The following is a 21,287-nucleotide window of genomic DNA, read 5'->3' as shown; positions in this document are numbered from 1 at the left end:
TCAGGAGAGCGGGGGCGGGGGGTGGCCCGCGGCCCCCGGTGCCCAGGACAGCCCAGCGCCCCTGCCTGTGCAGGTAGCCCTTCGCGGCCCCCCGGCGCCTCGCTCTCCCCAGTCCTGGGGCCAGGCTGACGCGGGTGCTCCCGGCTGACCTCCTGACACGGCCAGGCCTTCGTCGGCTCTGCGGCCTCCCGGCCACCGCCCTGTCACCGGGCCTGTCACCCCTCGCTAGGCTGGCTGCAAGGTGACACGGTGACAAGGCGGTCCTTCCAAAAATGAAATGACATCTGACCAGGTCGACGCCCGATCGCATCCCCGCGGGTGTCCACTACACGCACAGCAGCACAACTCCCGTGGCCAACAAAGTGGGAACAACCTGAGTGTCCGCGGACGGATGGACAGACACGCCGTGTCCCCCATGCACGCACACGGCCCCCGGCCGCCGGCAGGAGCGAGGCACCGGCACATGCTGCTCCCGGGGACAGACCCGGAGCCCACGACGCTCGGGGCGGGAGCTGAGCCTGCACTGGAGCGCCCGGGGCCGCCCACCTGACCCAGAGCCGGGGCCACCTGCCAGGCCACCTGCCAGCTGTAGCGCTCTGCGGACTCTGGGATCCCTGCTGGTCAGAAGAGGAAGCTGAAGCCCCGCAGCCCAGGCTGACCCCCTCCCCCTTCCCGTGGCTCCCGCCTCCAGGAAGCCGACCCGGATCTGCTCCCTCCCCACGAGGCAGGTCACGTGGGAGGCTCCTGTGACCAGGTTGCAGGCTTCAGTGGCACAAGCTGCCCTCTTCCGCCTCCAAGATTTGGGGCAGCCCGGAGGCCTCGGGCCGGGGAGGGGACGGGAGGGGACCTCGGCTTCCAAGGCCAGCTCAGCCTCCTGGCTCCCGCTTTGGTTCCGGGGAACGCTTGCCGCCGGCGTCCGGCGGGCCTGCCCAGCGCCCCTGGCCCAGCCCGCAGCCTTGGGTGCGAGTCCACCCGCTGCACCCGCCCACCCGTGGACTCGGGGCATCACCAGGGAGGAGAGCTGGTTTGGGGCTGCTTGTTACGGAACAGAAAACCAGGAGGAGGACACACGGGTTTTTGACTTTTATTAAATCCTTACAAAACAATACAAAAGTCCGGCATGACAGTTGGTGTAAGGAAATGAGCTGTATCGATTCACCTGGTACGGTAGTTAAAGTGCTCGGGTGTTCTCCCCCCACTTTTAAAAAACTTTTTTTTTTTTTTGTCTTTTTTACATTTCTCAACGTTGAAACGTGGCCGTTCCCCTCCCCCGGCGCCGGGCAGCCTGGGAGCCGGGCGCTCATTCACAGTAACGGTTCTGACAGTCCTCCGGGTCACACGGGGTCACACTGCCCGCGTGACGGGGGAGGCAGTGGCTGTCCCACCTTTGGGAAAAAAAAAAGCTCCTCACAGCTCTGCTTTCCAGAATAGAACGGCCAAGGCGCCCGGGGCGGGCGGGGGTCCATTGGTTTCTTTTTTACAAAAAGGCAGAAGCCCCAGTTGCAAAACATAGAAGAATCACCGATGGGCAAGAAGCAGGGGGTGGGGGCGGCCTCCCCACCCCCCGGGGTCTTTGGAAAGGCCAGTCCACAGATCCAGGCGGGCGGGGGGGACAGGCGGGGGTTCCAGTCCCCACCATCCGCGAGACTGCCGCAGAAACGGCGTCTGGGCCCCCCGACCCACGAGGCCCCCCAACATTCAAGTATTCAAGAACAGGGAAGGGAAGTCAACTGATGTCTTTAAAAAATTAACAAAACAGGACGAACAACTAGAAGCCAGAGGGCTTTCCAGGCCCTGGCCTGACCCCAGGCACGCTGCCCTGGCGGGCCCCCCCCTCCCCCTCCGGCCGGCAGAAGCCAGTGCGCCGAGCAGGGGGGCCCGTATTGCATAGTGTTTCCCACCCGAGGACGAGGGGGCGTCAGAGTCCCCGAGCCTGGCGGAGGCGGGCAGGCGATTCCTGGGTGCCCGGAGGGAGGCCGTGGCAGCTGCGGCGGTTTTCCTGAAGGTGGGCAGAGACGCTGCCCTCGGGGTGAGGGGCTTCAGCAGAACCCCTGGGTGGGCCCTGGCTCTGGGGGGGGGGCGGTGCCAACAGAGCTTCCACACCAGACCCCAGGGGTGACCACAAGGGGCGGGACGTGTCCGTGGTCGTCAGACTGAGCCCTGAGAAGGGGCACTTGGGTGCCCAGCGGGGGGCCCTGTGGGACCCCGACGTTGGCTGACGGGCGCAAGTCCAGCCCCTCCCACTTCCTCTGGCCCCACCCTCCTGGGTGGGCAGGGTCCCCCTTGGAGAGGGCGGGAGCAGAAGGTGTACCCCCTGCACCCCAGGTCCCACGCTCAAGGTTGGAGAGAGCCCCGATTGTCAGGCAGAGAGGGGAGTCCAGCGGGCAGCTGCAGGCCACCCCCCCACCCCCCCGCCACGAGGGAGACCTGAGAAGCCCCTGCCCCACCAGGCGACCAGGGTGTCTTTGGGGTGAGGGATGAGGAGCTGCTGTGTCACCGAGGGGAGATGGGGGTTGGCCCGTCCCTGAAAAATACTGCGAGGGCTGGGGAGGGGGCGCATTCCTGGCCCCCAGCTCTGGAAGACGACAAACGCCCTCCTCTCCTGAGTCACATCTGGGCGGGGCGGGCAGGGGGACCTTTCACAGTACAGGTGAGCATCTGGGGCTGGGGCGGCGGGACGGGCAAGCCCCGCGACACACACCCTCCACTCTCCTCCCCGGGCACCTGCTTTGCTTTTAACACCTTTAAAGGGGGACAATGAGGGTGGGGAAGAAAAAAGAAAAACCCAACAGCAAAAACCTCATATAAAAAGAGCCCCCCCAGCTGAGCTTAGCGCCTGGGAGCCCAGCCAGGGGAGGGCAGCCTACTGGGTACCAGCAGGCAACAGCTTAAAAAAATCTTTAGATTTGATCGAGGTGGGGGGCAGGGGGAGGGGAGGGAGTGACCTATGTACAGAGAGAGGGAGGGGGTCATGCGTGGTCTCCCACCAGGACCACGGGGGCCGCAGACAGGCTGGCTCGCTGCCGCCTCTGGGCCAGCTTGCTCTGAGAGGGCGGGGACAGCCGCAGGCAGCGTGAGGTAGCTCGGATGACCACGGGCGGGCCCTGCTCCGCCTCCTCGGCTGCGTCCTCCTCGCGCTGGGCCAGCTGCCGGTTCATGGCGATGGCCTCAGCCGCAAACGATGTGAGCTCTTTGGCACAGCTGTTCCTGGGGAGGGGGCAGTCCCCGAGGAGCTGGAGGGTGGCTGCCGGGCAGGCCCCGATCCTCCCAGGACCCCGGGGGCTGTGCAGTACCCTGGGGGAGGAGCGGCAGGCCCCAGGCCCCCCAAACATTCCTGCAGGGCCAGGACCCCCGCTCAGGCCCAATCCTTCACCACCACTGGCACAAGACAGCCCAAACACTCAGATGGCCTCCCAGTTTAACAATTTAAAGAGAGTGGTCTTTTTTTGAAGCATCTTAATGTGAATCCCCCAACTCGGGGTCCCTCTGCCCCCTGGGCCCAAGACCCCACGCAGGCCTCACCTCTGCAGGACCATGGGTGTGGGCAGCGTGTTCTCAGGAGCGCACTGCAAGGAGACAGGAGGGGCGGGGCTGAAGGGCAAGAGCCCAGCAGGGGCTCAAGAGACCTTCCACCCGCGGGTCTCCTGATGCTCCCAGAGGGCTTGGGCAGCCCCCACCAGCTCTGCTTCCAGACCAGGGCCCCAGTTGTAGCTCCCCACGGAGCCCTGGGGCCACTTCTATTCTGGTTGAGACCCTTGCCCTTATGGCCTTGCCCTGGGCGGGAGCTTGGCTCGGGTGACCGCTGGCCAAAGAAATGCCAGGCTCTTCCGGGATGGATGGGGACAGAGAGCCAGACAGGGCCAGCAGCTGTGAATCCACCCATCTCGGCGGACCCCGCCCAACACCTGGATGACCTCAGCCTGCTGTGCCGAACCAGGTGTGCTGAGCCAGGTGTGGCGAGCAGGATGAGGCCCCGAAGGCTGCAGGGCACAAGGCCAAACAGTTCACTGCAAACCAATTCCTGCAGGCCCAGCCCCTACCTGGCAGCAGGAGGTGGACACTCCTGCTGCACCTGTGCCCCCACAGGTGGCCAAGACGGAGCCCCAGAGCCACGCTGCAGGTGTTGATGCTGGCCCCTCTTGTACACGCGCTCCAAGTTGCCCCCTAGCCCACTGGAGGCTGCAAGGAGGCAGGACTTAGCAGGGCTCACTCACCCCCTGCACCCATGGGTGCTGCAGGACTTGTGCGGCGCTCAGCCTCTGCTTGGCGTCGCGGACGAGAAGCTTTGAGATGAGGTCTTTGGCAGCAAAGGAGATGTGGGCCCAGTCCTTCTCGGGAAACTCATACTTGCCCTCCTGGATGCTCTCAAACAGCATGTTCTATGGGACAGGAGGACAAGGGAGCGAAGGGTCAGCTGCAGGCAAGTGCACCCAAGACGTACCCGCACTGGCCAGGACTGGAGCTGGGCACCTCAGGACACCGCTTCATAACTAGCTCTGCCGGGTCCCCAGGCCCAACCATGCGGCAAGATCCACGACGGGGACAAAGTACACAACCCTCCCCACTGGCAGCAGGGTGGGCAGGGGGCCTGAGATCTGCTGGCAGGACGGGGGGCTCCGGGGGGCCAGGTGACTGGGAGTGACGCAGGCCGGACAGGAGAGCAGCATCAGGCAAGCGCTCAGTGGACCCGGCCCGGGACGCGCTGCCCCGCAGCCAGGCTGAGGCTGGAAGCTGCTCATCACAAGCCGTGCTTCTCCCCAGGGCAGCTCCCTGACTCCCAACTGCCTTCTCCCACGGGCCCTGGAACTAAAATGCCTGTAACCCGAGAAGGGCCGGGCCAGCACTGCCTTGTGGACGTCCCAGATGGGGGGAGCGGCGGGGTGCAGGGGGCCTGAGGGATGCAGGGCCCTATGGGATGAGGGGTGGGGGGACCTTTGGGGTGCAGGGTCCCAAGAGGTGCAGGACCTCTGGGATGCTGGGGTGGAAGGGCCCGCAGGGTGCGGGTGTGGGGGCTGTGCGTGTGGCAGGGCGCAGGGGCCCCGGATGTAGGGGCAGGAGCCGCTGGGGTGCGGGGCCCCAGGGGTGCAGGTGGAAGGGCCCGCAGGGCGCGGGTGTCGGGTTCCTTGCGCAGCAGGGGCGGAGGCCCCGGTGGGCGTCGGCGGTCGGGGTCGGGGTCGGGGACGGGAGGGTCGGGTCGGGTCGGGTCGGGGCGCCCCGCACCTGGCAGGCCGGGCAGGCCTCGCCGCGGTCCCAGCCGCAGTCGCTGCCGCAGTGGCCCACGAAGGGCGGGTAGCCGCTGAGCAGGATGTAGAGGATGACGCCCAGGCTCCAAAGGTCGCAGCGCTTGTCGTAGATGCTGGCCTCCTCGCTGAAGGCCTCCACCACCTCGGGGGCCATGTACTCCGCCGAGCCGCACTGCGGGCGGGGCCGGGCGTCAGGGCCCAGGGCGGAGGGCAGCGCGGCCGGGACTTCCCGGCGTCCCGTGAGGGCGGGTCGCAGGGTCACCGGCCCCGCTTCGCCCGACGCCCCGCCCGGCCAATCAGAGGCGGGCCAAGGCCCAGCCCCGCCTCCCCGCCCAATCAACAGGTGGCAGGTGCCCGCCCCGCCCCGCCCCGCCGCCCAATCAGCGGCCGGGAGCCGGCCCCGCCCCGCCCCCTGCGGCCCCGCCCGCCCCTCTCCGCGGGGCCAATCAGCGGCTGTTGCTAAGCAAAAAGCTCCAGCTCGGCGGCGCGCGGCCGCGGCACCTCGAGGTTACGCAACCGCGGCGGAGCGGGTCGGGGCCGAGCGGGTCGGGGCCGAGCGGGTCGGGGCGTGCCCGCCGCCCGCGCGCCTCACCGGGGTGAGCAGCTCCGGCGTGGAGATGGGCGAGCAGTCCCCGTTGAGCTTGATGCCGCTGCCCAGGTCGAAGTCGCAGATCTTCACGGGGGAGACCTGGGAGGGGTGGGAAGGGGCGGTGAGGCGGGGTCGCGCCCGCCGGCCGCAGGGAAGGCGGCTCCCCGGCGCCCTACCTGGTTGGGGTGCTCACAGAGGATGTTTTCTGGCTTGAGGTCCCTGTGGGCGATGCCTGCGTGGGAACCGGGGGACAGTCAGCGGGGGCGGGGGGTGGGGGGCGTCCTGGGCAGGCGGCCAGCGCAGGGCTGGGCACCGCTGGGGCCACGCCCGCCACCCACCTTTGTTGTGCAGGAAGTCCAGGGCGCTGGCCACGTCCTGCACGACCACGCTGGCCTCCAGCTCGTTGAAGTGCCGCCGCTTGTGGATGTGGCTCAGGATGGAGCCTGGGGCAGGCGGTGGTGGAGGGAGAACACGGAAGGGTCACCTGTGTCCCCAGCCCCCCACCACCATCCCCCCAACAGGGAAGCACCCACTCTGGCCACCTGGGCCTCAAAATCTGCAACCCTTAGCTGCCGCGGGGACAGCAGCTCAGACCCCACGAGGCCCCCACCCCGCACGTGCTCCTGCACGACGGAAAGGCTCTCCCTGGTGGCCCAGCCCACCGCCCATGGACACCCAGCTGGACACCCAGGCCCCACGTACCACCCCGCATCTTCTCAAACACCAAGTAGAAGCGGTCCTCCTCCTCAAAGAACTCTATCAGCTCTAGAACATTCCTGGGGCACGGGTGGGGGGTGTTGGGAGAGGCAGAAGAGGAGAGAGGCTTCCTGAGGCCCCTGTGCACCCCCAGCCCAGCAGGTGCACACCCTTTCCACCCCCACCTGCCACAGGAAGGCAAAGGCTGGGAGGGGCGCCGTGGGCGTGCTTCCACCCTGCCCACTCAGGACCGCCCGACTCTAGGTCTGACCCAGGGTATCCCGCGCAGAGGCGGATTCGCAAGGGGTGCTCCCTAAGTGCTTGCTGGGGATGACGCGAGATTCAGGCCCACTCATCCACGGAAAGCCGAGCAGGGCTGTTGTGTGGCGAGGTGTGTCACGTTACCTGTGTCCCTGGCACTGATACAGCATCTCCACCTCCCGGAAAACCCTACTCCGAATGTGGCCCGGCTGCTTCTCGATGATCTAGAAGGAGGTGGGGCAAGAGACAGAGCAGCTGGGTCAGCCAGACCCTCCAAAGCCCAAGGCACCCCTCCCAGAAATTTGCCCTGTGCCGTGCCTACGATCTTAAGTTCTAGGAAGCAGAGCTCTCTTCCTGGGCCCAGAATTTGCCAGAAGTTAGAACTATGGAGTCAGCACAAGCTTGGGGGGAGGGGGCAGGAGGAATGTGCAACATGTTTCCCAAGTGGCAGCAGGGGAGAGACCAGCTGGACAGGAAAGGCAGAAACAGAGGTGCTAGGCCTTCTCCACTCCCGACCCCAAGGGCGGTGGGGTGTCAGGGACCCAGGGACTGCACAGCTTCCCCTCCCCGACCAGGAGACTGCCAGCCACTGCGTGGACCCCCATACCACCCAGGGAATGGAGGAGCCTCAGGGCACCTGGCTGCCAGCCAAGCCGTCCCTACCGGCCTCTGTGCCAAGTCCCACCTCTCTAGTTTCATGACAGTCTGGGCAGTTGCGTGGGTCCCTCAGCCCAGGCCTGTTTCAGGTTGGCCCTCCTGCCAACCAGCAGGCACAGTCTCCTGGGACTCCAGAGCCTCAGGAAGCCAGCTTCTGCCTCCAAACCCCTCTGGCACCCAGGGACTCTGGGCCCCAGCCACCTTTGCTCACAGAAGTGGGGGTAGAAGGTGCCTGTGGTTCCCTCCAGGTAGCCCTGGCCCCAGGCACCCACTGGGGACCTCTTCCCATGCTGGGTCTTTGGGTCCCCTCTAACTGGGAGATGAGGCAGGCTAGGTCACCCCCTGGCCCGGGGATTCCCTGTCCAGTGCAATGCCCTGGAAGAGGGGAACGTGGTGTGTCCCCCAGCTTGTTCCAGCAGCAGGCAGGCATGGCATCCATTTGCTGCCCGGTCCAGCCTATGCCCTGTGCCACCTGTCTGGTGACAAACACACCTGTGCCACAGAGGAGCAGGGCAGCCAGGCTTTAGGGCCTCTGCCACAACGCCAGGAGCTCCCCTCTGATGGAGTAAACTGAGCCTCATCCTCTCTCTTGGGAATCTGGCTAGGACCCCCACTTTATGAAGAAAAATGTGGTCCCTCCAGGAAGAGGGATGGCCTTACGGGGGGGGTCACATGGCATCTATTCAGACCTCTCTGAGCCTCGTTCCTAACTGTCCAACAGTGACAGGAAGCCAGGCTACCCAGCAGGGTCCTGAGGAGGGAAGCACCCAGAACAGAAAAGTGCTGGAGGCCCTGCATCCAGTTCTCTCACACCGTCGCCCCCACCCCGCCCGGGACTCCCCGGGGCAGAGACCATGGCCTCCTTTATCCTCAGACTTCCCCCAAGGCCGAGGCCCTGGCCAGCCCTCTCACCCGGGAGCACCTGGGCTTCCTTCTGGTGCAGCCAGCCTCCTGTGACCCCACCCCACCTGGATGCAGGGTCACTGGGGAAGAACACAGGGCCACGCGGCCTGGCCAACAAACAGGTTTCGAGGCCACGGCTCCCAGGCCACCTGGCTATACTGTGGATCAGGGTCCGCAGGGGAACACTCAAGCAGAGGTTCTTTTGGGCCTGCCCTGCTCTCCCCAAAATACCAAGCTTCCTCGGGCCCCGGGTATGGCATTGCCTTCTAATGCTTGTAACCAAGATGGAGAACCGCTGGTCACTCCTGAGAAATGGCACCAGGTGACCCAGAGATAAGGGCCAACTCTGACTGAAGCCCCAGCTCTCAGCCGCGCTGGTCCTTGCGGTCACCTCCTGCCCAGCCTCAGGGGCTCAGACCAGCCTGACCCAGATTCCCAGGGGTGGCCTGAGTCACTGGCCCTAGGGCCATTTTTAGACACTAGTTTTCCCCAGCTGCTGGTCCAGGGGCTCGAATGCCAGCTCCCCTCCTCCCGCCACCCTTGGCCAGGGCCGGATCCCAGGCGCCGCGGGAAGCGGTGAGGGGGGCCACGCGGGCGCCGGCGCTCACCTTGACGGCATACTCCTGGTTAGTGATGAGGTTGACACAGGTCTGCACTCGGGCGTGGGCGCCCTCCCCGAGCACATCCTCCTGCAGCTGGTAGACGTCTGAGGAGCAGGGGGGCGGTGAGAGCTGCCCCGGGCCAGCCCCAGCTCCCCGGCTCCCCCACCCCGCCGGTCTCACTCACCTTCGAACCTGCCCGAGAAGCTGTCAGTGGCCCGGCACCGCTTCTTCTTCTTGACCCTCTTCTTGGCGTCTGGGATGTCGATGGGCTGGCTCGCGGGCATATCTGCACTGGGAGACGGGGGGTGAGGCCCGTCCTGCTCGGCCCAGCCCAGCCCTCACCCCTCCGGGCCAGAGCCCCTCCCTCTCAGGCCCTCACCAGGGCGGGCGGGGCACTCCAGGCTGAAGCCGGTCTCCCCGGTGTCCCCGCGGGGGGTCTGGTCTAAGGAGAAGGCCAGCTCGAAAGGGTTCTGCCCCTGCAGGGGGAGGAGAGGAGAGCGCTCAGGCCCCGCCCGGACACCGGGCAAGTCAAGGGGAACAAAGCCTAGCTTTGGCGGGCTGTGAGGAAATGGGCCCCGGGCGGCCAGGAAGGGATGCAGCGAGGGGAGGGCGGGCAGGACTCACCCTGGTGCCCCGGCCATGCCTCACACCCCGCCTGCTCACCCCTGCAGAATGGGGCCAAGGCCGGAGCCCAACTGGTCCCCGGGGCTGCCGGGGATCAAAGGCAGCAGGACGGCAGGGCAGGCCGGTCAGTGGGAGGAGGTGAGTCACGGGCTTCCAGGGCTTCCAGGCGGGTTCCCAGCAGGGGCGGCCTGCCTGCTTTCCCACGGCCTCCCGGGAGGGCCCCTGCCCTTCTGGCCTCAGTGTCCCCTCTGTCAGTGGGGAAGCCACGCACTCCTGGCCACATACTGTGCTCCCACTGTTACCGGCCGTCCCCCCCGGACTCTAGAGGCTCCCGAGATGGGCCTCCGGGCGCTTCCGTGTGACGGTGTTCACGGGCCGCCCTGTGCCCGGCCCTGCCCAGTCCTGTTTCACCCCCTGGACGGAGCCCCTCGTGGACCCGGGGACCCACTGGAGGCTGCCCGCCGGCCCCTGGGACTGGGGACTAGACCCCGACTGGGAAAGGAAGAGGCTGGGGGGGCGGAGAAACCGTTCCTTGCCCCCCACAGCACTGCTGCGCTCTCTGCAGGGCAGACCGTCCAGGGTGAGGACCGAGGGCCTGGGCTTGAGGTGGGAGGCCTCGGTGGTGAGGGCGCCAAGGCCAGCCAGGCTCCTTCAGGAGGCAGCTCTAATTTTGCTCCCCGAACCCTCGTAGACTAGGGGGCCAGGGCCGCGGGTGGGCGTGGGGGCCCGTGAGCACAGCGGTGCTGCTGATGCAGGGCGACCGGGGTCACCGCCCCTCCCTGGGCCGCAGGACACCGGGGGCCGGGCTGTGGCTGGAGGGCCGTCCAGAGGAGCTCCAGGAGCGCCGTGGAGACCCCGAGGGACCCGCTGCAGAAGGAGCTGGGCCCGATTCCTACAGACAGGAGGCCCGGAAGCCAAGCCGGCAGCTCAGGGGGGCAGGCAGAGGTCAGAGGGAGCGGCTGAAAAACACGCACAGGCCCTCCCCGCCTCCCCACCCACCCTGCAGATAGTTGCTAGGAGGCCGGCGGGGCAGGGGAGCGGGGAGAAGGGAGTTCTCCAGCCAGCCCGCTCGGCGGGCTCGGGCTCGGTCGGGGCCCCGGCCCTGCCTGCTGGGGGACCCAGCCCCCCGGGGACTCAGGCACACAGCCCTCGGGAGGGCCGCCCACCGGCCACCAGCCGTCCGATAAGGCTCCTCCACAGGTGCCAGGTTACCACTTCTACCCGGGAGGAGGGGCTCCAGGGCACCCACGGGAGAGGGGATTGGGAGGGCGGGTAGAGGGAGGCTCGCCGACAGCAGCCAGCACCGTCACCCACCGGCTACCTCGCCTCAGTCCAGTGACCTGAGCCCCGGGCCTCCCGCCCCACGGGAGATGGGAGGAAACTGCCCACAGCTCGTCCCAACCAGGAAGGGCGCAAGAACCCCCGCGGGCCTGCTGGGTCCCCTCACCACCCCACGCGCCCGTCCCAGCCTCCGACTCGGGGACAGAAAGGGTGGCCGCGCCACCCCCGGGGGAAAGCCAGCTCCAGTGTCCTCGCCCCCACGTGCAGGGGGGACCCAGGACAAACACCTGCTCTTTCCGAGCCTCCGACTTGCCAGCGGAAAATGGGTAAAGTATGTTGGGAGACGCCTGGCAGAAGCATGTCCCTGCTGCGGCCGGGCGGGAGGAGGGAGCTGGCCCGGGCCCAAGGGAGCAGGCTCGGCGTGGAGGAGGAGAGGGGTAGGGCAGCTGGGAGGCCAGGTCAGCGCGGAGGCTCCCGGCCCGTGTGTCCCTCCACCCCCTGCACTGCCACAGTCCCACCTGGGCGCAGCCTCTGGTCCCAAGCAATGTGGGCGGGCTGGGCCTGGGGCTGGCCTCTGGCCTCCACTCAGCAGGCCTTGGCAAGAGGCGGCTGGAACCATCCAGAAAGTTCGAGTTTGCTTTGGCCGCCGTGCTGGCCCCTCACACTGACCCCGTCTCAGCTCATGCCCAGCCCCAGGAGCGGACAGACCACTGCCAGTGACGTCTTGGGTCCACCCCCTCCAGCCCAGCCCTGGAGGCCTGGACCTGCCAAGGCTGTTGCTGCCCAGCAAGGAGGGGGTGCGGATGACAGGCGTGTGGGCAGGGGTGGGGCGCGCTGGCCCCAGATGCTGGCTGGACGGGCCTGGGAATTCTAACCCAAACAATCTCAGCTGGCTCCTCCCACCCCGGTGCGGAGCACGCCTGTGTACACATGTACACACACACACACACACACACACACGCGTGCGCGCGCCTGCACACACACCCAGGTCCTGCCTTCTGTACAGGGCAACAGGTCCCTGCCCAAGGAGGCCCAGGGAAGCCATTACATAACTCGGCTGGCGGGGTGGGGCGGCCGTTGACATCACTGCGTCCCCTGAGCCAGCCCTGTGGGGCCCCAGCCCAGCACCTGCCCGCCCCCCCAGACTCGCTCATCTGAGACCAAGACTCGGCTGCAGCCGTGGGGCCACCGCAGAAACTTCCCGCTCCCACAGGAAATAGCACTCAGGCCTGGAGTGTCTAGGAGGTGCAGGGCTGGGGAGCGTCCAATCCACTCCCCCGTTCCGCAGACCACCTGGGAGGGCTTTTGGGGACCTGCAGCCCTACCTCGGGGCCCTGGAGGAGAGACCCCCACGGATCCACAGGCCCAAGCTGACAAGGACTGGACTGTGGCCTGCCCAGCTCCCTACCAGTGCACACCCGGCTGGGGTTAGCAAGGGACACACAGCCAGGTGCCCCCACCAGCTGGGGGGCCCGGCCCCACTTGAGGCTCCTGGAGGAAAGACCCTACAGTCCCCAGGGCCCGCTGGCCACCCCCCAGCGCACACCCGCCGGGGCAGCCCCCGACGCCGGGCGGGGGCAGGCACGAGCCCCGGGGAGGGTGCTGGGGGTGGGCCACACGCCCCCCACCGGCCACTCGAGCGGACCACCTCCCGGCGGCCCCAAGCCCACCAGGCCCTCACCTTGAACGAACGGTGGAAGCCCTGAAGTTCGGCTGTTTTCTTCTGCACCATCTTCTGTCCGGGCCCCGCCAGCGGGGGAGGGGACGGCGGGCCCGGGGGGGCGGCCCGTGGGCGGGGGGCGGCCGGGGAGGGGACCCTGCAGGCGGGAGCAGACAAAGGAGAGCGTGAGCGGCTGCGGCCAACGCGCCGGGAGCCCGGGCCGCCGAGGCGCCGCGGGGCCCGATCCCCGAGACCGGGTCGGGGCCGGGCCAGGGTCGCCGGGCCGCACTCACCGGGGTCGGGCTCGGGCCGGGGCCGCAGTGCCGCCGCCGCCGCCGCCCGACACACGCAGCCCGGACCCCGCTGCGCGGACCGCGCGGGGAACAGCGCCGCCGCCGCCGCCACCACCGCGGACTCCTCCGCCTGGGCCGCCGCCGCCGCCGAGAGGAGCCGGGCGCGCCGCCCCGCCGCCGCCTTTATAGGCCGGCCTTGGCCCCGCCCCGCACGCATGCCCCGCCCCCGCCCGCCCCGCCCACACGCGCACGGCGGGGGCGGGGCCGGGGGGCCGGAGGGGCCGAGTGCGGCTGCGCGCTCGGGCCGTGCGGGGCGGCCACGCGCCTGCGCGGTGAGGCGCGCGGGGCTCCGGGAGGACCTGGAGGGAGGCCGGCGGTTGCAGGCGGGGCTGCCCGAGGCCCTGGGAGGCCCGCGGGTCGCTGGCACCGACCTGGAGCCGGGCCCCGCGCCCTGGCAAGCCCCCAGGATGCCGGCCAGCCTCCCCTCCCGCGAACACCCCAGGGCCCCTCTTGCAGCTCCCCAACCGCAGAGCTGCTGCGGCTCTGCCCCCATGGGTCCTGCAGCCTGCCCGCGCCCCCTTGCACGCCCCGATCCTGGCCCCGGCTGTCCCGCTGCTGCACCCCGACAGGCTCTGAGACCCAGCTGCCTCCTCCAGGGGACTCCCCGAGAGTTTGCCCAGCTGCTGGCAGGGAAGCGGACCGCTGAGGTCTGCGCAGGACCTTCCTTCAGTCCTGCAAAGGAGCGTTTCAGGGAGACCAGGGACCCTGGACCAAGAAAGAGCCCATTGTGGTTAGGGCCCCCGTGACCCCTGTCCCCGAAGCCCGTGCTGCAGAGCCCTCACCCCGTACCCTGGCCCATGGAAGTGCAAGCTTGTGGGGTGGACCGACCTGCCTCTCCTCCGGGGCTCAGCTCCTCTGGCTAGAGGCTTCCTGCCACCCAAGGCCAGCTGTCCCCCGACCAGGCCCTGCTGACCTGAAGACGAGTTGTCCCCTTCCAGTGGGGGAGCCTCTGTGCCTCCTGCCGAGGCCACACCTGACTGCAGCCAGCACACCCCCTCCCCGACCTCCTCTGTCCCCTGCGCGTGTGTGTAGACATCCACGTTGGCTCCAGGTGCCTGGGGTGGGGCTGCTAGACCTGCCTGCCCAGAAGTCTCCTCATCCTCCCTCGTCCTGGCTGTCCCCTCCCACCTCTGCCTCCAGGCCAGAGCCCTCTCTGTGCATCCGTGTGGTCACCTGCAGATATCCTGGCACTTTGGCGTGGCTCGTGGCTCGGGTGGGTACAGTTGGGCCACTGCTCCCCCTCAGAGGGCGGGCTCCACGAGAGCACAGATCTGCTCACTGCGGCCAGAGCCCAGCGTGGGGCCTGCACACAGGAAGTGCTCGTGGAACAGGGCTGAAAACAATGGATGTGTTTGTGTGTGCGTGTGTGCGCCCGTGTGCGCTCCTACAGGAGTTGTGTGATTGTGCTAGCTTCTGCAGCGGAGCCCGCACACCTGGAGCCTTAGTACAACAGACGTTGATGCTCGATTCTGGAGACCCGGAGTCTGGGGATCAAGGTCTCGGCAGGGCCACCCCCCCTCTGAGCCTCCAGGGGAGGATCCCTCCTGCTTCTCCCAGCTTCCAGTGATGGCTGGCGGTCCCCGTCCCTCCCCCAGGCCGGCCTCACCTTCAGGTAGCTGTCTTCTCCACCCCTCTTCTGGCGTCACTGCCTCAGGGCGACCTCATCTGAACGAATTACACCTACCGAGGCCCAATTTCCAGATGCCACGTTCAGGGTTCCGAGGCGTGGGTCGTGGACACACCTTTCTGGGGAAGGTGTCCCAGCACCTAGAGTAGTTCTGTCCCCCCGGTGGGGGTGGGCGTCTGGCTGTGTTCGCCGTCACGTGTGGACCTGCGTGGGGTTGCCGTCCACACCCACCACAGGGAACAGAAATGAACAAGGGCCTTGGCTCCCGCCCGTCTTTGCAGGTGCAGCCACACCTCCAGGGTGCAGGCTCGGTCCCGGAGCCTGACCCTGGAGCGCAGCCAGTGGGGGCAGCTGTGTTCCCCAAGACGGAAGCCAGGCCCAGCCCTGGGCACCATGCAGACTGGCTGCCTCGCGCTCAGGCAGCCTGACCACGTGGTCCCCTTGCGGGCACCGCCTAGCTGGGAGACAGGGAGGTGGCCGCTACCTCGGGGGCCTTCCGGCAGGCCTCCTGCTCAGCACGAGTGACCTGGGGGCTGCCCTGCACACTGTGGGCTGTGGAGCAGCATCCCAGGCCCCCGCCCCCTTGACGCAGGAGCACCCCAGTCACGACAACCACAAGGGTCCCCAGACACCGCCCAGTGTCCCCTGGGGGGCAGGCTCACCCCCGGAGGAGAGCCATGGCTTCTGCCCACCCGGTGAGCCGCGTCCTGCGATCGCCGGCCCTGTGCGTGGGACGGTGGGGGCCGCGAGGGGAGCTCACCCTGGTGTGAGTGCCAGGGGTGGGCTGTGCTGCACGCACGGGCGCTTCTACACGGGTGGGGGCACCTGGGATGGGCACACGGCCCGGGCTTCTGTGCCCACCCCGAGCCATGGACGGCACCAGCGGGATGCACTGAGGCACTTGCACTCGGGTGTGTCCAGGGCTCCGCACAGCTGTGCTTAACTGGTCCACACGCACCCCCTGAGCAGGACTGGTCAGAGCCCCCCAGGGGTGCCGGAGCCCCCAGGCCTGAGCACTGGGGCTGGCCTCGGAGCAGGCGCCTGGTGCCTGAGTCACGCTGGCCAGGGGCGAGGCAGTGGGGCCGCCAGTGGGCACGGGGAAGCGGGGGCGCTCAGCCCCGTCCTGCTGTGGGCCTGCCGCTGATCCAGGCGGCCGACCTGCTTCCTGGAGGAAGGCCCCATTCCGAGGAGCTGGGTGCCCAGGGGCCAGGGAGGGAGGGCTGAGAGGTGTGAGCCAGTCGCCTACCCACCCCTCGCCCGCCTCTGACCTGCCTGGGGGTGGCAGGTGAGGCAGGAGGACTAGGCCCTGGCCCCTGCTCCTCACCTGCCCAGCTCCTGGTGCCCGTCCCTGGGAGGCCGAGAGGTGCCATCCCTGGTTCCCGCCTAGGCAAAGGCCAGAGAGCTGGGGGCCAGGACAGGTAGGGCCCTGGACGAGGATACTTTTCAACCCAACGGGTACCAGGGAGGGCAGCCAGCCTGGGAGGGGGCTCAGGGTGGCCCTGGGGGACCAGGGGCCAGTTAGGATGGAGAGGCTGCCTGAAAAAGGCGGACAAGCAGGAAGCAGGGGCTGAGGCCAGCCTGCTGCAGGGGTTGCAGCACTTCCCTCGCTCCTGGGCTTCCCCTCCCGCGCCTCCCCGCTCCCCTCCCCCAGCTACTGTAGGGGGCTCGGGAGGAGAGGTAGGAGAGGTGAAGGGACCCGGCTCTTTCTGAGTCTCTGCCCATCGGGCCCTGAGAAGCCCCTGGCTTCTGCAGGGTGATGCTCACCTATGTCATAGGTGGGGTCTCCCCCAAAACCCCAGAGGAGGCACCAGGCAGGCCCTGACTTCCACCCTAGGGCCTCTGCTTCGCCCTGCTTCCTTTGAGCCAGGAGGCAAGCAGGCTGTGATGGGTGCTGCCCTCTCTGACCACCCCCTCCTTGGCCTGGCTGAGTGGCCAGAGCCCTGGGATCCAGGGGCTTGGGTGTGCAGCGTTCACCTCCTGGGGGGGGGGGTGCCCTGGGGTGCTCAGGGCCTCCACGACCCAGCAGACAGAGCGCCCAGATTTAGCCCAATAAAATACAGAACACCTGGTTACACGCGAGCCGCAGATAAACAATGAACACTTCTCAGTGAAAGCCCGTGCAGAAGCATATCCCAGGTATTGTTCACCTGAAAATCAAATGTAACTTGGTTCCTGTATTTTACCTGACAACGCGGCCAGGAGGTGATGGTAAAGACCTTTCTCCCCCAACGCTAAAAACGAGGCACAGGTTTGGTGTGGGTGTGTGGGAGCACGAGCAGATGCAGGTGTGTATGTGTGTCCGTGCGCGTTTAGAGAAGCACCGAGCCTGGGTCTGTGCACGCGTGGGAGCAGGGTGGGGGGTGGTGGGCCCCAAAGCTAGCTCTTATGTACCTGGCACCAGCAGGTGCGTGCACACCGGGAGAGAGCAGCGGGCCGTGCGTGGGGCAGGGCCGTGGGGCCGGCGCCGGGGTGTCTGCAGTATCCTCACAAGCCAGTGCATTTGAGGGAAGGGCTGGGGCTCCCGATCTTTACCCAGAGCCAGGCCTGAAACTCAGAGGGGGCACAGGGCTGCCTTAAAGCCCCGCACAGGTGCGGGAGGACCTGGGTCCCTGTGTAGCTTCTAAGGGGTATCAGGGTGTGGGGACCAGGATTGGCACTTGGTGGCTGTAGGTAGTGGGGACACGTGAAGTTGGGAGTCCGAGGCTGGCGCCCGACCCAGCCTGTGCCTTCTCCACGTGTCCCTCCGTGTCTGGCCATCCATGGACAGGAACCCCAAGCCCCAGGAGCTCCCCAGAGAAGCTGGGGTCACGAGCTGGGGCTTCTGGCCGTGGGGCCACGCGGCAGGAACATCTGATGCAAGTGGCTGTAAGTGTCCCTTCCTGCTGACTGACTCACAACCCGCTCCATTCCGGTGGCTCAGCAGTCCTGGGGATGGAGCCAGGGCGGCTGTCCTCCGTGGGGGCGGGGAGGGCAGGGAGAGGAGAAAGCAGGCGTGGGTGTGGCCGGGCGGCCTGCTTGGCTGAGGGTGCCTGGGCGCCGTGGGCCCGCGCCCGTCCTGTCTCCGGGGTCAGCCACCGAGGTGGGGCCGGGTGAGGCTGGGGGCTGGCAGGGCCGGGCCAGCAGGTGGCCGGGGCCACCACTGTGCCCCAGTGACCGCGGATGGGCCCTTGGCCTGTCGTCCTGTTTCCTCTCTGCCCCGTGGGCCAAGACAGTGGACACGCAGGTGGCTCTGGGGAAAGTGAGATCTCCCACTCCCAGCCAGGCCCCCGGTTTCGAGGGGGCTTTCAGGCATGTGTGCAGGTCCTGGGAGGGGCATGGACAGGTGGTGGGGCGGGGAGGGCAAGGGAGGCAGAGGTAGGGGATGCCCCATGCTGTGCCAGGGCCACCACTCAGGTCACCTGCCCCAGGCCCTCTTGCCTCCTGGCCTCTGTCCCTGCTGGCTGACGGCGGGCACGGTGGAGGCTGCTTCCCTGGGGCAGCTCCTGGCCAGGCCGCTCCGGGCGGGGTGGCACCGAGCCCTGTGTGTCCTCGTGACCCGGATGCCCACTCCCCCTAGGGCCAGGCAGAGGGCAGGGCTGGCTCCGGCTGCGGACAGCTCAGTCCCACCGACATCCTGTCCTAATGCCTGGGACCATGGGCATGAAATCTAGCAGCAGAAGGGACTCTGCAAATGAGACATAGGACCCTGAAGTCGGGATTCCCGGGGGGCCCGAGGTCCTCACCAGGTTCCCCCCAGAGGGAGGCAGAGCGGGGAAGCCCCAGAGATGGGCAGACCCGGCGGGCAGACCCCACTGCTGTTGGCGAGGACGCAGGAGGGGCGGCTCTGGAAGGTGGGGGGGAGGGGGCGGGTCTCCCTGGGGCCCTGGACGAAGGGGGTTTTAGCCCGCGGTCCTGTGTGCCGTTCCCGACCTCCACAAGTGTCACAGAAGAGAGGTCGGTCATCGGAGGCCTGGATCTGGTCATCTACAGCCCCGGGGGCTCGCACAGGCCTGGGCGCCCCGAGCTCCCATTCTGCAGATGAGCAGGGCGAGGCCGAGGCCGGTGCAGCACGGAGGGAGGCACGGAGGGCGCTGGGAGGGCGCGGGGACCCGGGCCGGGGCGGCTGGGCAGGGCCCGGGGTCCAGCCTCCAGGACGCCCTCCCCGCGGCGCCCAGACCCCTCCTCCCCGTCCGCCCCGCCCGGCCTCGCCCTGGGGGGCAGGGAGGGCTCGGGGTCCGGGTCGCGCGCCCCGGGCACTCGCGGCAGCCGCGCCTGCGCCCTGGCTCGGGGCTGGGCCCCTCTGCCCGGAGGCGGGAGCGGTTGCCGGGCAACGCGTTTGCGTCACCGAACCTGGCGCGGAGCCCGGGCTCCCGGGGTCCTGGAGCTGGGCCAATAGGATTCCAGGGACTGAGCGCGGGGGGCGTGGCCGAGGCCCGGTTCCAGCCAATGGGGCTGCTGCCCTCCGTGCCGCGCAGGGAGGGCCGCGCCCCTATTAAAGGGACCGTCTCTCCGCGCCTGACTTCAGGACCGAGGGCGCTGCCCGGAAGCCGGGACCCCGGGTCTCCCTGAGCCTCAGTTTCCTCAAGTGCGCATCAGGGGCACGGGAGTGGCGCATCCGCAGCCCGCTGCTTCCCGGAAGGGGACTCCTGCATTTATGCGGCGCCACTGTGTGCGCCGGGGCCAGGACGGCCTTTCCAAGGCCCCTTCCCCACCTCTGGGGCCAGGGGGTCGGTTCCCCAGGACCTCAGGTCTCCTCGCTCAGGCAGGGCCCCCTCGGCTCTCTGCCCCACGGCGGCGAGCGGAGGGTGGCGGTGAAGATGTGGTCCTCGTGGGCTGCGAGGGCCAGTGTGCACGGCCAGTGTCCCGCCACCCTGGGCTCAGCTGGTCCAGGTCCACGGGAACCCCGATCGGGGATAAGAAGTGACCTGGCTGCAGCCCAAGAGATGCCCCAAACCGCTCACTGCCTCGTGTCCCAGGCCCAGAGTGTCCCCAGAGGTGGCCCCCCAAGAATCCGGCTATCTGGAGGGGTGGCAGGATGCAGAGATCTGGGGGCAGGGTCCTCGGTCCTTGTCAGGCTTTGGGATGTGGATGCAGCTCCCGGTGGCCTGCCTTCCTGTCCCTCCATCCCCCCCAGCCCAGCCTCCTCCGACACCATCACCCAGGGTGTCCTGCTCTGACCCTTGTCCCCTGGCCACGGAAGGTCCATGGAGGGTGCCGGCTTTGGGGGACCCTGAGTGGGGTAGATCTGGAAACTCCCAGCTCCGGTTCGGCAACTTTTCTCTCATCTACAGCTAGTTCAAAATGAACCGAAATGAAAAAAGAAAGCACACCACTATCGTTAAGTAATTTCTTTTAGGGATCCCTGGGTGGCGCTGCGGTTTGGCGCCTGCCTTTGGCCCAGGGCGCGATCCTGGAGACCCGGGATCGGGTCCCACATCGGGCTCCCGGTGCATGGAGCCTGCTTCTCCCTCTGCCTGTGTCTCTGCCCCTCTCTCTCTCTCTCTCTCTGTGACTATCATGAATAAATAAAATCTTTAAAAAAAAAAAAAGTAATTTCTTTTAAAAATATATGTATACATATTTTTCAAAGACTAAAAAGATACACAGAAAATTTGTATATATATCAAATACGTCTACATATTTGATAGAGAGAGTGCAGAGGGCGCTAAGAGGGAGGGAGAGAATCTCAAGCCGACTCCACGCTGAGCGCAGAGCCCGACGTGGGGCTCGATCCCACCACCCCGAGATGATGACCTGAGCCAAAACCAAGAGTTGGGTGCCCGTCCGATTGTGCCACCCAGGCGCCTCAATTGTTTGGCCCATCACGTCCCTCCCGGTCAGCAGTCCATGGTCCCCACGCTCGCCCAGGGTCCCCGGCCAGTGGGAAGCTCGTCCACGTGCCCAGGACTCTTCAGGGTTGATGGCGGCACCGCTAGGGTGGGCTCTCCGTCCCCCAGGGACCAGCTTGGGTGCTAGATGGCTGTGACCTCGGAGGGAGGGGCCGTGCGCCCCGGAGGGGGCACCTCTGGAAAGGCTTCTCTCCTGGAGCTGGAGCATCTGGAAGGAGCAGCCCCTGAGAGGGCCTTGTGACCCTGGAAGGCGAGTGGTTTCAAGCCACGGGGTTTGGTGGTCTGTTGCGGCAGCCCCGGGAAGTCAGCGCGTCCTGACCGTCCTGACCGCGGGGGCCGCCCGGGGAGGGGCCCGCTGTGGCTCCTGTGGCCGCAGGGACAGAGCAGCAGGTCCGGCTGCCCGGGCCACTGCTGCGGCCACTCTTCAGTCGGGGAGGACGACTCCCCGAGGCCCGCCCGTGCCTTGGCCTGGCGGGCGGCCCACGTCGGGGGTCCCGGGCAGGAAGCTCTGCTCCGCGGGGTGGGGACAGGACTCAGGGCCAACAGGTGCGGGGCCTGTACAGGGACCTGGGCTCGGGCCGCCCCTGTGGGGTCCTGGCCAGTGGTGCCCGTCCCTCATGAGGCCAGCAGGAGGGCCCGGGGCGCGGCGGGCGGGCGGAGCAGCCACAGGGAGGGTCAGCGCTGGGGTCCCCCCAGGGTGGCGGGGATCCCCGGGTGGCGGGGCCCCAGGTGGCTGCCTGACTCCGCCCCACGTTCCAGCCCAGGGCCGACGCTGCATCAGTGTGAGCTCAGCGGACCCCAGGCGGCGCAGCAGCGTGGGGGGCCAGCCTCGGCCCGGGTCTGCTCGGGACAGGCGGAGCTGTTGTCCCGGGGCCCCCCGAGAGGAGGGCTCCCATCCGGGGGCGGGAGGCCCGCAGCAGGGACCAGCAAAGTGGAGCAGCCGGTTTTGTTTTTCATCTGCTG

General features: G+C 67.6%; 1 protein-coding gene and 1 long non-coding RNA gene across 4 annotated transcripts; both read right to left on the bottom strand.

The window, feature by feature from the left end:
* Positions 1-1,068: 1,068 nt before the first annotated feature.
* Positions 1,069-12,662, bottom strand: MKNK2 (MAPK interacting serine/threonine kinase 2). 2 transcript variants are annotated; one of them, XM_038567921.1, is made up of 13 exons: positions 12,538-12,662; positions 9,331-9,427; positions 9,136-9,237; positions 8,958-9,055; positions 6,934-7,013; positions 6,535-6,608; positions 6,171-6,275; positions 6,009-6,064; positions 5,836-5,931; positions 5,221-5,415; positions 4,215-4,379; positions 3,523-3,566; positions 1,069-3,207 (listed from the first exon to the last, which is right to left on the bottom strand). In XM_038567921.1, exons 1-13 carry the CDS (start codon positions 12,586-12,588, stop codon positions 2,970-2,972), a joined length of 1,401 nt encoding a protein of 466 aa, XP_038423849.1. In that variant the 5' UTR covers positions 12,589-12,662; the 3' UTR covers positions 1,069-2,969. The 2 variants fall into 2 exon arrangements, with proteins under 2 accessions (XP_038423849.1, XP_038423850.1); XM_038567922.1 differs by lacking the exon at positions 8,958-9,055 and having other exon boundaries at positions 9,136-9,242.
* A 579-nt stretch (positions 12,663-13,241) lies between these two features.
* LOC106560107 lies at positions 13,242-18,532 on the bottom strand. Of its 2 annotated transcripts, XR_005375244.1 has the most exons (4): positions 18,406-18,532; positions 17,895-18,160; positions 16,888-17,040; positions 13,243-16,643 (listed from the first exon to the last, which is right to left on the bottom strand). It is a non-coding gene; the product is annotated as an uncharacterized LOC106560107 (long non-coding RNA). The 2 variants fall into 2 exon arrangements; XR_005375243.1 differs by having other exon boundaries at positions 13,242-16,643; positions 16,888-18,160.
* Positions 18,533-21,287: the final 2,755 nt, after the last annotated feature.

The sequence above is a fragment of the Canis lupus genome, chromosome 20 (assembly GCF_011100685.1).
Source record: "Canis lupus familiaris isolate Mischka breed German Shepherd chromosome 20, alternate assembly UU_Cfam_GSD_1.0, whole genome shotgun sequence".
Taxonomy (NCBI): Eukaryota; Metazoa; Chordata; class Mammalia; order Carnivora; family Canidae; genus Canis; species Canis lupus.
The sequence above is the reverse complement of the archived record's forward strand: the minus strand, read 5'-3'. Positions and strand labels throughout refer to the sequence as shown.